The sequence below is a fragment of the Pelmatolapia mariae genome, linkage group LG18, assembly GCF_036321145.2.
Source record: "Pelmatolapia mariae isolate MD_Pm_ZW linkage group LG18, Pm_UMD_F_2, whole genome shotgun sequence".
Classification (NCBI taxonomy): domain Eukaryota; kingdom Metazoa; phylum Chordata; class Actinopteri; order Cichliformes; family Cichlidae; genus Pelmatolapia; species Pelmatolapia mariae.
Genome location: NC_086243.1, coordinates 14801001 through 14815183, shown reverse-complemented (window position 1 = coordinate 14815183; position 14183 = coordinate 14801001). Strand labels below are relative to the sequence as shown.

The following is a 14183-nucleotide window of genomic DNA, read 5'->3' as shown; positions in this document are numbered from 1 at the left end:
GTTACGTAATGAGCAGCTGAACAGGTGTACCTGACAAAGTGGCCACTAAGTAAATTGTCACACATGTTCATTGTGGATCGTCTTCATGCCAGCAATGGATGTAAAACTCCTCCGAGAGAAGATGTCCTGATATTTATGTTCCCTTCTCAAACAAAATGTAAAGTTTTCACTGAAATCAGAAGGCTGAAATGAAAAGCGATCCTTGTGGTCAGTGTGACGCATGCGGTCAATGTGCCCCGAGAAGTTGTGTTTTTTCTCAATCAAGCGATCGTGAGCACATCCGTTTTCACAACAGACCATCCATAAAAAAATGGAAACAAAGTGATTTATGTATTTCATTGAAACCACAACTATTGTCCCACAAATATCCATGAAGATGTCACAAAAGAAGAGATGCACCATGTGGGTTTTGTTGCAAGTTGTAGCAATCTGCTCCACAGAGCTGTGGACACTGTATTCACCAAGGGATGAGTCAATCACGCTGGTGAAGTTTTAATGAGTCATTGTGCTGAACAAGGGGACAGTGTTTAAAAGCAGCCGCACTTTTTAAAGTAGGATTGAGCAACCCATGCTTCATTATCAGGCCCTTTTTATTTAAGTCTCATGTGATTTATATTCTCCATATTATGCTTTGGTTTAATGAAAACCACAAAGAATCCTCTCACAGATTCTTACCGTCTCGCTACATTTACCCCAAACATTATGGGAAAAATTAAAGCCATGCCTTACCCATACATCTGTGTTCTGATTTATGCAAAGAGCTCATCAGGGACATGCATTCTCAGACGGGATAATACTATACAGTCCATTAATCAGCTGTGATTATAAGATTTTTGGCACTGGCAGCATGCTGTCACCTCAGTTCTCCAGCTGAGTGCCAGCTAACAAATTACTGAGGATGCCAACTCTGTGGTATAGCTTCAGGCCTGATCTGGTTTGAGTAAAATGCTAGGGTTAACTCCATGTACCAATGTGAGCAACACAGACCTACCTGAAAGTGAAACCATACAAAGGGATGTGTACAACAATGAAGCAAAGGGCCACAGGTTGGAGCCGCTCTCAGCCCACCTGCTCACCCACTGAGCTAAAGTGACACCCATATTAATTGAAAGTTGACTGGAAAATACTGCAACTAGAGGCACATTTACACATTCACATGTGCACATCTCAAGGTCTCTCTTGGAAATTAGATTTTTAATCTCAATGAGATTTTTACCTGGATCAATAAAGGACTAATAAAAAAAATTCCAGGTCTCCAAAAAACCCAATTTCAAATTACATTAAAAGCTGAAAGGTGTGTTTTGTAGTGTTAATTAATGTACTTAGAATATGTAAATTGATGATCTGATCGGGGTTAATCTATAAATCATGACACTCCGCTGCCACATAACGTACTTTCATAGGTTAAAGTATCAGTATCGAATATCATGTTGGTATCGACAATGCTAGCGCTGTATTTACTTGGTATCGGATCCACAGAAAATTTAACAGGATGTTGTTTGATCTTTTTCTCTGCTTCATTAAAAGGAAATGTGTACGCGATAGGTCAATTCATTGCAAGAGCGCAGCAAAGTAATGTTGTATAACCCTGACAAGGTGCCTATAGGTGTAGAAGTTCTAGAAAAAGGTTTGTTTGGAGTGGCTTTCTAGCAACACCTGTTATCTGTTTAATTGCCTTTATGATCACATGTTTACTGTGGAACTGATGTCTGATGAAATGTGAAGCTAGATGAACTGATCCCCTTCTTGCCTGGTGTTATTTGTCTTCTAATTCGTGGTATGCAGCCTGACAGCAGTTACAAGCTTAAACATGTTAGACTAATAGTAACCTATGACAGTTCAAATATAGCTTGCTCATACAAGGGGATACTCAACCCTGTATTGTAATACCTCCAGAGTTCCACTGAATCAGACACTAAAAAAACAAAACAAACAAACAAAACAAACTTCCTGCAATGATAACACTGGAGTAAAATCCCCATAAAGTTCTTTGGAATAGACCATGATGGCTAGTTGTAATGAAGTTTGACAGGGTGGCATGCATGCCATCTCCACCAACATCCAACATCTTGTCAGAGTAGTTAGTTTACTAAGGGCTTGTAAGACGGGTTACGCTTTTGATCATGACAATAAAACATCCTTTCCAGGGAAGCAGTCTTCTGGAAGGTGACAATACCTATCATTCCACGCCTCGTTTTCAATCCACTTGGTAGAACAGCGGTCCCTTGTGGCTGTTTGGCTAAACTGCAAGGCTAACTATCCACTATTTAGTTAGCTTACTTGTAGAGCTCGAGATTTAGCAATTCCCTAAACACGAGTGTGGTCTGAATATACTAAAACGCAACGGATATGCTCACGTTGAATTAAAAAAACACACGCCTTTCAAAGAAACGTTGCTCCACATCACAGAGTACTCCAGAAAATTTGCATTTTGTACAGCCTGAACCGGTATGTATGTACAACTGTGTGCTAACGTTAGCTAAATTAGCAAGGTTAGCGGTTGCTAACGTCAGAGTGCTGCTGGCTGTATGGACGATATGTATATATTTATTTATCAAAGCGGTGGTGAGACACACTAAAATGCGATGTGCATTCTTGTTAAATGAATCTTAGACAATCGGCCGACAGCTTGAAATAGCTTGGTAGGCAGTGGACATCCTGCTAACCCATGTTGGCATACCTGTTTGGCTAATCAGTACTGAGGTTAGCTGTGGGCATTGCTGTCAATTATCTATAGCTTTCCTGCTATGCAGCTAATTCTGTGCTAAGTGCATAGCAAATCATGTACATCAGAGCATATAAGTGATTAGCTACACGTTTTCTAATCATAGCCTTCTTTAAAGGAAGCCATGTCGGGAATTAAGAGGAAGATAGAGGGCAATGATCCCGACTATGAGGACGTTTCTCTGGTCCAAAACAGTAAGAGAAACAAGGCGGCTGAACATAGTGGTAAGTTCATGTTCTGAACCCTGAGCCAGTACACCTGCTTTGCTTGTTGTGGTCAAAATTAGCTATCAGCTTTGCCCTGGTCTTGGAGATAAGTTCATTCCCTATTCCCTATTTTATCCAGCTCGAGAAGCAACAGTTCAGAAGATTGAAACCATCATCAAGGAGCAATTTTCTTTGGAGATGAAGAACAAAGAGCATGAGATAGATGTGATAAGTCAGGTATCCGGATGATACTTTCTTTTAAATCTATTTTACTCTACTTTACTTGTTACTGCATAAAAACTTAACATGGACAATAACTTGCAGGTCTTCTTCACATTTAAGTGTAATACACAGCATGCCGGCTCACTGTTCTGTGCTTTGCAGCGTCTTAATGAAGCCAGGAGGATGATGGACAAGCTCAGGGCATGCATAGTAGCTAATTACTATGCCAGTGCTGGACTGACAAAGCTCTCAGAGGTAAATTCCCATTCATTTGGACACAGAGTTGGATGATACAGCCTCAAAATTGTAACGCAATAGTAGTAGTACACAGTAAGTCAAATGTAGGCACAAAAGCAGCCTAGGTATTGTTTCCCCTGGGAAACAATTGTTACACTTAACTATGTAAATCTGAAAAATGTTGTTTCTTAGATGTTGTTTCTTAGGTAGAGCTTTTTTCACCAGTTGCTTAAATCACTGTGTTTTCAAAGATGCATCCACATTTTTATTTTAATGCCCCCTCCTTTGCTCTTCCTGTCATCTGGAGTGCAGCTAGCATGTGAATCAGTGATGCTTGGTGGAGTCTTTTGTTGACATTTAGGTTGCACATCACCAGCTCTTAGTATCTCTTCCTGTGTAGCCTGGCTGTACTTTATGGTGTTTATTTGCCTCAAGTGGTGAAACACATTTGTGGCTTCCATCTTCAGCTGGAACAGTTTCCTTGCATATTTTGCAAAATATTGTCCTTTTGTTCAAGGTTGTTGAAGTAGCTCCCTTTTTAGGTACTAAATTGGCTCCTGAACATATCCCGACTGGTCTCATTGTTACATGCAGTATGGATCATAAACACATGGCATAAAACATTATAGTGGTGTTATTGTAGACAGTAATAGCCAGCTGTCTGCTGCTCTGTGTGGTGGTACAGTACAGAAACACTGACCTAAATTTCTTCTACGTCCCATAGCATACCTCCAAGAGTGACCCTGCTGTGCTGAACCATCCAGCCATCCGACGCTTCCTGGAGTCTCCTTCCCGTTCTTCTTCCCCTCTCAACCAGGGCTCCGAGACTCCATCGTTGGTCCAATCAGAGTCTGAGTCTCTCTCACAGCAAGGAGATGGTGCTGAGAGGAATGGAGAAGGATCCTGGAGAGAGGACAGCAGCAGGCAGGAGCGCAGACCCGGACGCAACACAGGCAAAGTAAGTTCAGCTGGCAGAAATTGTGGGGTTTTTGACTGTTTGATGATCGGTGACTAAAAGCATTGCCTTTGTTGCCGTAGGACACATTCGGTGTGCCATCGTCTGCAGGCGCAGAGCAGAGAGTGACCTACCACACTACTGGAGACGATGCATCTAGACTTTATGTGAAGAAGACAATCGTAGTGGGAAATGTATCCAAGTACGTAACCAAAAGTGTCTGTCATTTCTTTGGTGACTAATTATATTGTAACACACTTTTCAGATTAGAACTCAGAATTTTCTTAGTAACTGTAAAAGGTTTAAATGAACAACTACAAGACAAAAATTTTGAAACTCGCAGCATTAAAGTTAATGTTTTCATCAAGCTTAAAATTTAGAATTCAACTTTTTAAAAGTAGAGAGCAGGTGAGAAGAAAGTGTTGTTTGAAATAGATACTCTTCATGTAGGAAGCCTGGTGTTTTGTCTTAGAATTTCAGAAACGCACAATTTTGAGAATAAATTAAATGTAAAAATTTTAAATAAGGAAGTCACTTAAGCTTCGGGCAGGTATTATAGAAAAGGCCGCCTACCTGCATTCAGTGTCCTATTTTTTTTATTTTTAATCAGTCTTGGAGGAAAACATCAAATGCAATGGACTTGCTTGTAGACTACTGCATGTCTCTTATTTTGAAAGTTCAGTTATCATTCATATATCATTCAGATATACCACAAATCGGCCATCTTGAACCGCAGCTGGTTTACGGTTCATGTGCAGGATCAGAAACTAAGTAGAAAGAGAGCTGATTTTATTCATTATCGGCTAAACATTAGAAGAACTGCAGCAGTCGGGGTTGGTTTTTCTTATTTTATTTAGTCAGCCGAATTTTTCTCATGCATGATTGTGCACTGAGTAGATGAGCCACAAATCAGATTTCCTACAAGTGTGGTCTTGAAGAAGGTTGAGAATAAATTTTACCTAATTTATTTTCCCCCTGGGTGGACAGTTTTCTGTTCCTCAAGACCGTACAGGTAAAACTACACTCAGTTAATAATGCATTGGGATCCCACCTGCCATGATACTCATGAGCATGTTGACCCCAGACCCCATATAAATAGATACTCACTTTTTAATTGTACATTATTACGTAACGTTTTAGCTCTTATGGGTCAGACCACACCTGCTGTTGAACTTGGCCTTCATTTTCGTGTTAGCCACACACCTGTAGAGTTCCGTGACTGCATTTTGTAAAGTAATGAGGCTTTTGTTTTGACAACTGGGCACCTACCATTCGTCAAAGGTGAGGTTTTTTTGTTCCAGCATGACGCACACAGACTCGAGCGGAAAAGGGTGCCAGCGATACTCATCATTAATGAAGTGCATATTAAGTTGAGAAAACTTTATTGAGATATTTATTTAGCACACTTAATATTTTAGTACAGGTTTCTTAATCAGAAAGCATTTGAACAGATGAGATTTTAAGTTCCTCCAGGCTTCCAACCGGTGTATGATTTAAGACAGAAACTTTTTTATGACAGAAAATTATTAAAGCAGTGTTGAAATTAGTCATGTAGCACCTCCTTGTCTGTCTCCTCTTTCCAAATATTTTGTTAAAATTTAAAGAAAAAACACCCCTTCATTTTCAGTCTCACTTTACCTTCCTGCTCTTCATCTTGGGTGGTGTTTAACTCTTCTGTAAACTATCTATGCATTACCTCAATCCAACGTTTTCACTACCTCTGAGATTTTTCTTCTTTGTTTGTTATTCTCAGGTACATTCCACCTGATAAGCGGGAAGAGAATGACCAGTCTACTCATAAGTGGATGGTGTATGTCAGAGGCTCAAGGAGAGAACCTAGCATCGACCACTTTGTCAAGAAAGTTTGGTTTTTCCTGCATCCCAGCTACAAACCCAACGACCTCGTGGAAGTCAGGTTTGTGCCAGTTTTAGTGAAATTTGTTTTCAAGTGTTTTTAAGCAGTCATGCAGTTTCATGTAGTGATGTTGCAGAATAAAAGAAGTTAGAAAGAATTTAATTAAAGAGAAGAAGAAGGAAGACAAAAAGAAAAAGATAAAAGATTTGTTCTTGCAGTGTTTCGTAGCTCTTAGATAAAATATTTACTTCTAACCTTGTATTGTCGTGATAAGTAAGTCCTTTAATCCACCTTTTTCCAAGCATCACTTGCCAAAACTGCAAGAATTATACAAACAATATTACATAATAATTCACTTTTCACCATCAGCTCGGTGAAAATCCTTTAGATCAACTTTTAGCAAACACTGCCCCCTTGTGCAGGTTTGATGATGCAGCGCATTCATCCTCTCAGTCTCATCGCTTTGTAGAAAATCAGTATTTGTCTTACCAAGCAGTAATCACTTCAGCAAAATCTTACAGCTTGTTAGTTTTTAGGAAAATTAAAAGATAACAAATTTGTTATGCAGATTGTACACACATCATTAGGCAACGTCATTTGCTGCACAGTGAGTCAGCCTAGAACTCAACGTCAACAAGACTAATAGGCACACCTAAGTGGTACAGACTTGCCTTAGCCTGAAGCAGTTAGGTGTATAGATGAGCGTCACACACTTAATTTAGAAATCATTCACAAGCAACAGAGGTTAGGTAGCCTTGAAATATGCACTTCAAATGTCTAATTGTTGGCATTACCCTCTAAAAATGGCTCAGGATTTATGGTTGCCTGCAGCTTCTGAATAAATGATCTCTCTCATCAGTCAGCAGTCCTTATCCTGAGCTGTAGCTTCCCAGCTGTTTGAGCTGACAAAGTGCTCACGTTGCTGTTGCAGCAGCTCACAAGCTCCCCCCACGTAACTCAGACCTTCACTCCCAGTGAGCCCTACACTGATGCTCTCTGCTGACTCCCAGCACAGCCTGACTGTAGATGAAGGGATGAAGTGAAGTGGAAAAAAAACACTTGCTTCACTTATAGGTTGCGCTTGAATACACACATGATACGCAGGCACATACACATGCCCTTGCAGTCAGATCAATGTCGGTTATGTTGGGATGAGAATGTCAAGCTTCAAAGGAGGAGAACATGTGAGTTTTTCAAGTCATTGATTTTTAGGAGATTCTTAACTCGGTCCAGGCTAGAAAACAGATTTTTCTTTTTAAACAAAGGCATAGTGATGCATCTTTAATATATATTTTTTCATCCTGACTTATATTTGAATTTTAACAGTGTTGCATAAGGCAGTTCAAATGTGTCTGTTCTCAGTGAGCCTCCCTTTCATTTAACGCGCCGCGGTTGGGGTGAGTTTCCTGTGAGGATCCAGATCCACTTTAAAGACCCTCGCAACAAACGTATTGACATCATCCACCAGCTAAAGGTCAGAATACTTTATAGACCACATCATCATTCACTTTACTTTTCTCGTTAGATGAGGACTCTTTGTCTTCCCATATGCCAATTTTCAGAGCCTATTGTAGACAAGCCAGTGGGTCTGTGATATACTCTGAGGCTTTTCTGACTTCTACTGCTGGTAAATTTCACATATGTGTAAAGTGTACAGGATTTAGGCAGAAAACTTAAAAGGATTACATACATTCACGTCAGTATTTTATTTTTTGACAAATACACAATATTTGCAGATTTTGCCTCTGGACACCACCACAGTGGATTCAAATTCAAACAGTCAGTGTGTGATTGATGTGCAGACTATCAGCTTTAACTCAAGGGGATTTCCAAAGATATTGCATTAGCAGTTTAGGAATTACAGTCATTTTTATCCACAGTCCCTCAGAAAGAGGAAGACTCTGAAAGAACTGGAAACTGACTGACAAGCAGCAGAAAACAACAATAAAACAAACCGATCAGAAAGATGGCAAAAATCCCAAAATCTATCATTTAAAGGTGGTGAACTGATTTGCATGTTGACATCATTGTTACATGATAACAATATCACATAAGAAAGTAAAACTCTTGAGGAGGTAGGTGTATCATTTTCAACATCTAAAATCAAGACATGCATGTATGGCTTACAACAAGCTGCAAACCACTGGTTATACTCAGGAACCAGAAGTGCAGAGTAGACTCCGCTAGAAAAAAATTCTGTAAACAGTTCTGTGGATGAAATGAAAAATATGGAGAAGGAGAGCAACAACTCATGATCTGAAGCATACCAAATTACCTGCTGATAGAAGTAACAGGATGAATTCTGTGTACAGGGCTATGCTCTCTGCTCACATTCAGACAAATACTGCAGAACTCACCAGACAGCATTTTGCAGAGCAAATAGATAATGACCCAAAAGAGCAAGCAGCACAAGTTTCTCAAGGCAAAGAGAACTTATTACTTTTAATGGCCAAGTTGGTCACTTGATCTCAACCCAACAATGCTTAATTTACAGTTATTAAATACAAAACTGAAGAGACCCACAAACAAGCAGCAGGTGAAGGTTTGTGCAGTAAAGGCCTTGTACTTCCTAAACAGTTCATACAAGTCTTTTGATAAACCCCTTGAATACATCAATTAAAACGTTAACGGGTTTTATTTGCTGAGCTTCTACCAGTTTTATTAAATATTTTTTCATCTTAATAGCCGAGCGCTTCAGCAAATTTTTTCCTGTTATGGCTTGCTTTTTTTGCCCCACTGAAAAGCACCTGTCTAGTATCTTTTTTCAGTCTGCATTACAATCACATATATTTTGTTTGAAAAAAATAGCCTTTGTCCAAAAAGTCATGGAACTAACTGTGCGCTAAGTTCGCCTTTTTAAACTAAAGAACTTTCACTGCTTTTAGAAATGCATAGTGATATAGTCCAGTTTGATTTCAGAGTAATTAGATGTTGACATCTTTTAAACAAATAAGTAATCATAGTATTTTGCACTAAAATGTGTTTATACAGTTCAGTAAGTCTGCTGCATAAATTTGCTGTCTTTACCCTTTCTTCTGTTTTCCTACAGCTCGACCGAACATACACTGGACTGCAGACGCTCGGGGTTGAAACAGTGAGTTAGAAATGTTCACTTTGTTTCCTGCTATGACTTTTTTTTCCCTTCAGAGCTTCACTCTGACGTTGATTTATATTTGTTCCAGGTGGTTGATGTGGAGCTCCACAGGGATTCTCTTGGGGAAGACTACATCCCTCAGCCTTCTTCCTCCAAGGTGACTCACAGAGCAGCCAGCCCCACTTTGACTGCCTCTCTGGCCCAGACTTATGGACGCTCTAGTTCTCCTGTGTCACATGACTCCAGTGTAGATAAAGGTACACCAGCAGATTATTTTTGCACATTTAAAATAATAGGGATCATGTACCTGAGGGTGTGTATATACTGGACTGCTTACAGGAAAGTAGGATTGTTTATTTTCTCTCCATAAAACTAAACCAGAATCAGCCAGTTTTCAGTGGTTTCTTGGCCTTACAATCATTTTATGTCAGCTTATTATCAAAACCAGATGATGTTCAATAAAACATGTTCTTCCATCTGCAGTTTTCATAAAGACAGAGACAGGGAGGCCTGCAGGTGTTCATAGCGCAGGCCTTGCTGCCGGTGAACACACTCCAACACGGCCCAAAGCCGGTGACAGAGTCACTCTGGGTTCCCATGGCAACTCTGCCTTCCAGCCTATCACAGCAAGCTGCAAGATTGTTCCCCAAGGACAACCACCCAGTCCTGCTGAGTCTCCTGGGAAATCATTCCAACCAATCACAATGAGCTGTAAAATAGTTTCAGGTACGTGTCTCCACCCACTGTCCTTGTATAATTGTCATATTGTTTCTAAAGAGTCCAATTCATCATAAATAAGATGGTCTAAGTTTACACAATAAAGATGCCCTGTGATTATAACTTCTTTATTTCAGGTTTTGTTGAGGTGAAATCTGTAAATCACTAAGAAGTGTTGACAGCAAACGCCTCACTGACATTGAAGTTTGATGACATTATTTTTCCATTTGCTTGTAATTTCAGCATATTGTTTCCCGGCACTGACACTGATTCTCAGCTTAGTGAAGTTGGTATGAATACATTCATTGTTAGGAAGATGCAGTACTGCTCAGTAGGGGTTGACAAAAGCTTCTTTTGTGTTCCCACAGGCGCATATTTGTTGCATTAGCCAAACAAAGTACATAAAAATAGAAAAACGTCATTATGTTTTACTTCAGATTTGGAAAACTGCTGATTATATTTTCAAATATCTGTAAACGCAACTGAAAACAAAACACAGAGATTGGAAACAGTGGCAAAAAGGTCATGTGACATAAATTTTATCTTTCGATAACATATTTCAGAGCCCCTTTTTAAAATGAGAAAAAATAAGTTTCAGAAAAAATTAAGTCTAAGAGAATTACTCATACAATAACTGCCCTACTTCCTCCCCCACAGGGTCACCCATCTCCACACCCAGCCACTCCCCGCTGCCCCGCACACCCACGACCTCCACCCCTGTCCATTGCAAGCAGAGCTCATCCTCTGTGCTCAACAATCCTTATATCATTGTTGACAAACCGGGCCAGGTTATCGGCATGGCTTCCTCATCCGCTGCCTCCACAGGTACACTTCTCCTACTCGGTGTTAAAGTGCTGCTTGAAATCGGAAGTGGACCTGGAGCAAAATTGAGAAGCGGTGTCTGAACCGCCCACATGGGATATAAAAATGGCTGTGAAAAATCCGCTCTATAGCAGGACAGACGATGAACAGTGCCCTTCAGACTTCTCTGTTCTCTTTGTTTCTCTATTTGCACTTTTTTCCCTCTTTAATCCCTTTAAACTCTACTTTCTAACATTATGTATTCCCTCTTTGCTGTTTTTTTTCTCCCTACCTGCACTCCTAAATTATGACGTGTGGTGAGCCAGCAGGATAGTTGCTAAAGGAGAGGTTACCATGGTAACTGAGCCAATGTGTTTCATGGCCAGATTAGGGGGCTATTCGAGAAGACCCTGCACTCCAAACAGTTTTTTCCTCTCTATGTGATGTGTGTAAGTCCCCATAAAAATATGAGTTTTATTGCCATCTGAGCATTTCCGCATCATCAAGCAATCATCTTGCATGATGATAGTCATTGTGTTTACTTCCTCTCAGCACCAGCATCAGGTCATATTCCACTTAGAAGCTCTTTCCTGTAGATTGCTGTCTCACACCCACTCAACCACTCCTACACTTCCTTCACAAATGCACTGCTCGCCCAGATTCGGCAACAAGGTTAGAGTGTTCTTAAATTATGTTTTATCAAAGTGAATGAGGTAGATGTGGGTGTTTTGGCTGATTCACCAGTCCTGCAGTAAAACAGATTTTAATGCAGTGAGTAAGGAACAAAACTTTGGTGGGGCTCAGCTCTGCGAGTCAGTCAACCCTGAGAGGAAACAGTCACCTGGCACCACAGTGGCCTCGATATCTCTGGAAAAGCTGACGGGAAGGGTGGTGAATCCTCACCCTCATCTGTGCTGTGACTTATTGTGTTTGTATGTTTTATTAATTATTTCACAGGAAGCCCATCCACTAAACAGTCTGCCACTCAGGGCACTCGCTCCCCAGCACCTAAAGTTCACACTGGCACCTTCCTGTCCTCAGGGATGAAGGTGAGTTGGTAGAGCCTTACTGAGTTACAACCTTAAACGTGACAAACAATATCCATTTTTACTGCCCTGTCCTCTAACTATGAAGATAGTCCTTGTATTATTTGTGTTTAAAGCAACATTAACAAAGCAGTGTGATATTAATAGTAAGCCAGGGTGCTATCTTCAGCAGCTGTGAGTGCCTTGGCAGCTATTTAAATAGGACATCGTTCTGAGGATGGGGGAGGGGGAGCTTTGCAGAGAGAATTGCACAGTTCTTTTTCACGCAAAATGTGTCATTAGCTTGCTTTAATGTCATCCTACTCGCACATGCTAATGATCCCTTTATTGTCCACAATGAGGGAAATATGATCTGGCCTAAAATTCCTGTTTTATCACATTGGAGCTCTGATTGGTTCAGATTCTTTAGTTGTCTCTGTTGTAAACTACAGACATCTGCTCTCACACTGAAAGGCACCCCAGATGAGGACATATGGGGAATATCAAAACATGGACCCCATGAATAAATGATGATGCTGATTTTACGAAATCTGTTTTAAGTAACATCTTTTCTTGCAGCACTGCAGCCTGCTGAAAAAAGAATAATCAGATCTTTCTTTACAGTCAGAGTGCATCGTATTAATCATTTATGTGATGTTTTCTTTTAACCAGACAATGTAATTGGTAACTGATATATAGCAGCTGCATTATGAACCCGCTGTGGTTTCAAAGCAGTGCGGAGTTTTGTTTCGAGTCCCTCTCTCCATGTTTCCCGTGCAGGTTATTATCAAGCAAGAGCCAGGGGAAGTTTCAACACAGCAACAGCAGATGGTTTCCACAGTAACCAGTCAGCAACAGCAAGCTAGTGCTACAGCAGGACACCAGTTTGTCGCAGTGAAGGGGGGTCACATGATCTCCATGTCGGCCCAGAAACAGGCTGGTGGAGGGACAGGGGCCACTAGTAGCAAGGTCAGTTGTCACCCAGACACACCTGCACAGATGCAAACCTGCAATGATAAGTACGTATGTGTGTGGCCACAGTCATTTAAAAAAAATAGTTTCTTCTCTTTCTTCTAGATGTTGGGTATTCCTGTTAGCTCAGGGCTTCAGTCTTCAGTCAAACAGGTTGCTATCAGCAGTGGACAAATTCTGGTTGCCAAGGGCAACCCTTCTGTCTCCAAGGTGATGAGTGGAAAGCAGGTTTTGGCTCAGGGAGTTGCTAAAGCCATCGTCAGTGGAGCCAGTGGCATTTCTGGACACCAGGGTACCAAGGCGGCTGGTGGTTCAGGTGGCAAGAGTGGAGGTCAGAGATTAAATACACACACACACACACACACACACACACACACACACACATAAAAGCACAGTTTCATTTTATAGCAACCCAAGTTGCTGTTACAATTTTAAATCCCATCCTGGGGAGGTCATGATACCAGAAATTTAGCAGTCAGCTTGACTGTTGGTAGAATTACATGATCTTTGATCCCCAATTTAAAACCACAGTATGAAATACCCCCCAAATGACAGAATGGTTGCCCCATGCACTCAAACATAACATTACATTACATCATTGTAAACATTTGTTTAATGTTAACCTTTGCAAATGTTTTAGCCTAAGGAACCTAGTTGATTTCTTTATAACAGTGCCTGCTGTATCAAAAACGAATGATGCTACAATAGTGAAAAGTACGGTCATGTTTTCACTGTGACAAGTTTGGTATTAAAGGATTCTGGTGACATGCCAACTCCATCCATTCATCCATTTCCTTAACTGCTTATTCAGTTCAGGGTCACTGGGGTGCTGCAGCCTTTCCCAGCTGTCATAGGGAGAAAGGGAGTTATACAAGTTGGACAAGTCGGCAGTCTGTCACAGGGCTAACACAGAGACACAGACAAGCATTCACACTCTGTTCTGCTCTGGGTTTAACTTTGACTCTGAGGTGGGGGGACACTTCAATGGGGTCATCAATGTTTGTTTGTTTTTGGGGGTTTTTTTGGTTGTGTGTTTTTTGTTTCTTTTTTTTAGTTGAATTACATTTAGAAACAATGTGTCTCTACCCTATATTAATATCATCTCCCTTATTTAAAATGTTTGCAGTTTTAGAGCTGAGTGAATAATCATTATTTTATTTTTTGTATTCTGTGTTTGTTCTTAGTGATGGCTACACTTCAACTGCCAGCCAACAACTTAGCCAATCTGGCCAATTTGCCACCAGGTACCAAACTCTACCTGACCACCAACAGCAAGAACCCCTCGGGGAAAGGAAAGCTGCTCCTCATCCCACAGGGAGCAATCCTCCGGGCCTCCAGTGGAAGTGAGACATGTTGCGTCCTATATTTTTAAAT

The 14183-nt window shown here is 40.7% G+C and overlaps 1 protein-coding gene across 4 annotated transcripts in view; it reads left to right on the top strand.

Moving 5' to 3' along the window:
- The first annotated feature begins 2264 nt into the window (after positions 1-2264).
- The window catches only part of yeats2 (YEATS domain containing 2), a 30560-nt gene continuing 18641 nt past the window's right edge, over positions 2265-14183 (top strand). For 2 of the 4 annotated variants that reach the window (XM_063462043.1, XM_063462041.1), the window contains exons 1-16: positions 2265-2448; positions 2844-2949; positions 3071-3168; positions 3316-3408; positions 4115-4348; positions 4429-4547; positions 6099-6260; positions 7563-7674; positions 9250-9294; positions 9383-9551; positions 9778-10020; positions 10669-10836; positions 11770-11861; positions 12618-12806; positions 12915-13140; positions 13994-14152. In XM_063462043.1, coding sequence (XP_063318113.1) covers positions 2850-2949; positions 3071-3168; positions 3316-3408; positions 4115-4348; positions 4429-4547; positions 6099-6260; positions 7563-7674; positions 9250-9294; positions 9383-9551; positions 9778-10020; positions 10669-10836; positions 11770-11861; positions 12618-12806; positions 12915-13140; positions 13994-14152 — 2209 coding nt within the window. In that variant the 5' untranslated portion in view covers positions 2265-2448; positions 2844-2849. The remainder of the gene's footprint in view (positions 2449-2843; positions 2950-3070; positions 3169-3315; positions 3409-4114; positions 4349-4428; positions 4548-6098; positions 6261-7562; positions 7675-9249; positions 9295-9382; positions 9552-9777; positions 10021-10668; positions 10837-11769; positions 11862-12617; positions 12807-12914; positions 13141-13993; positions 14153-14183) is intronic. The other 2 variants (XM_063462042.1, XM_063462044.1) reach the window with 2 other exon arrangements.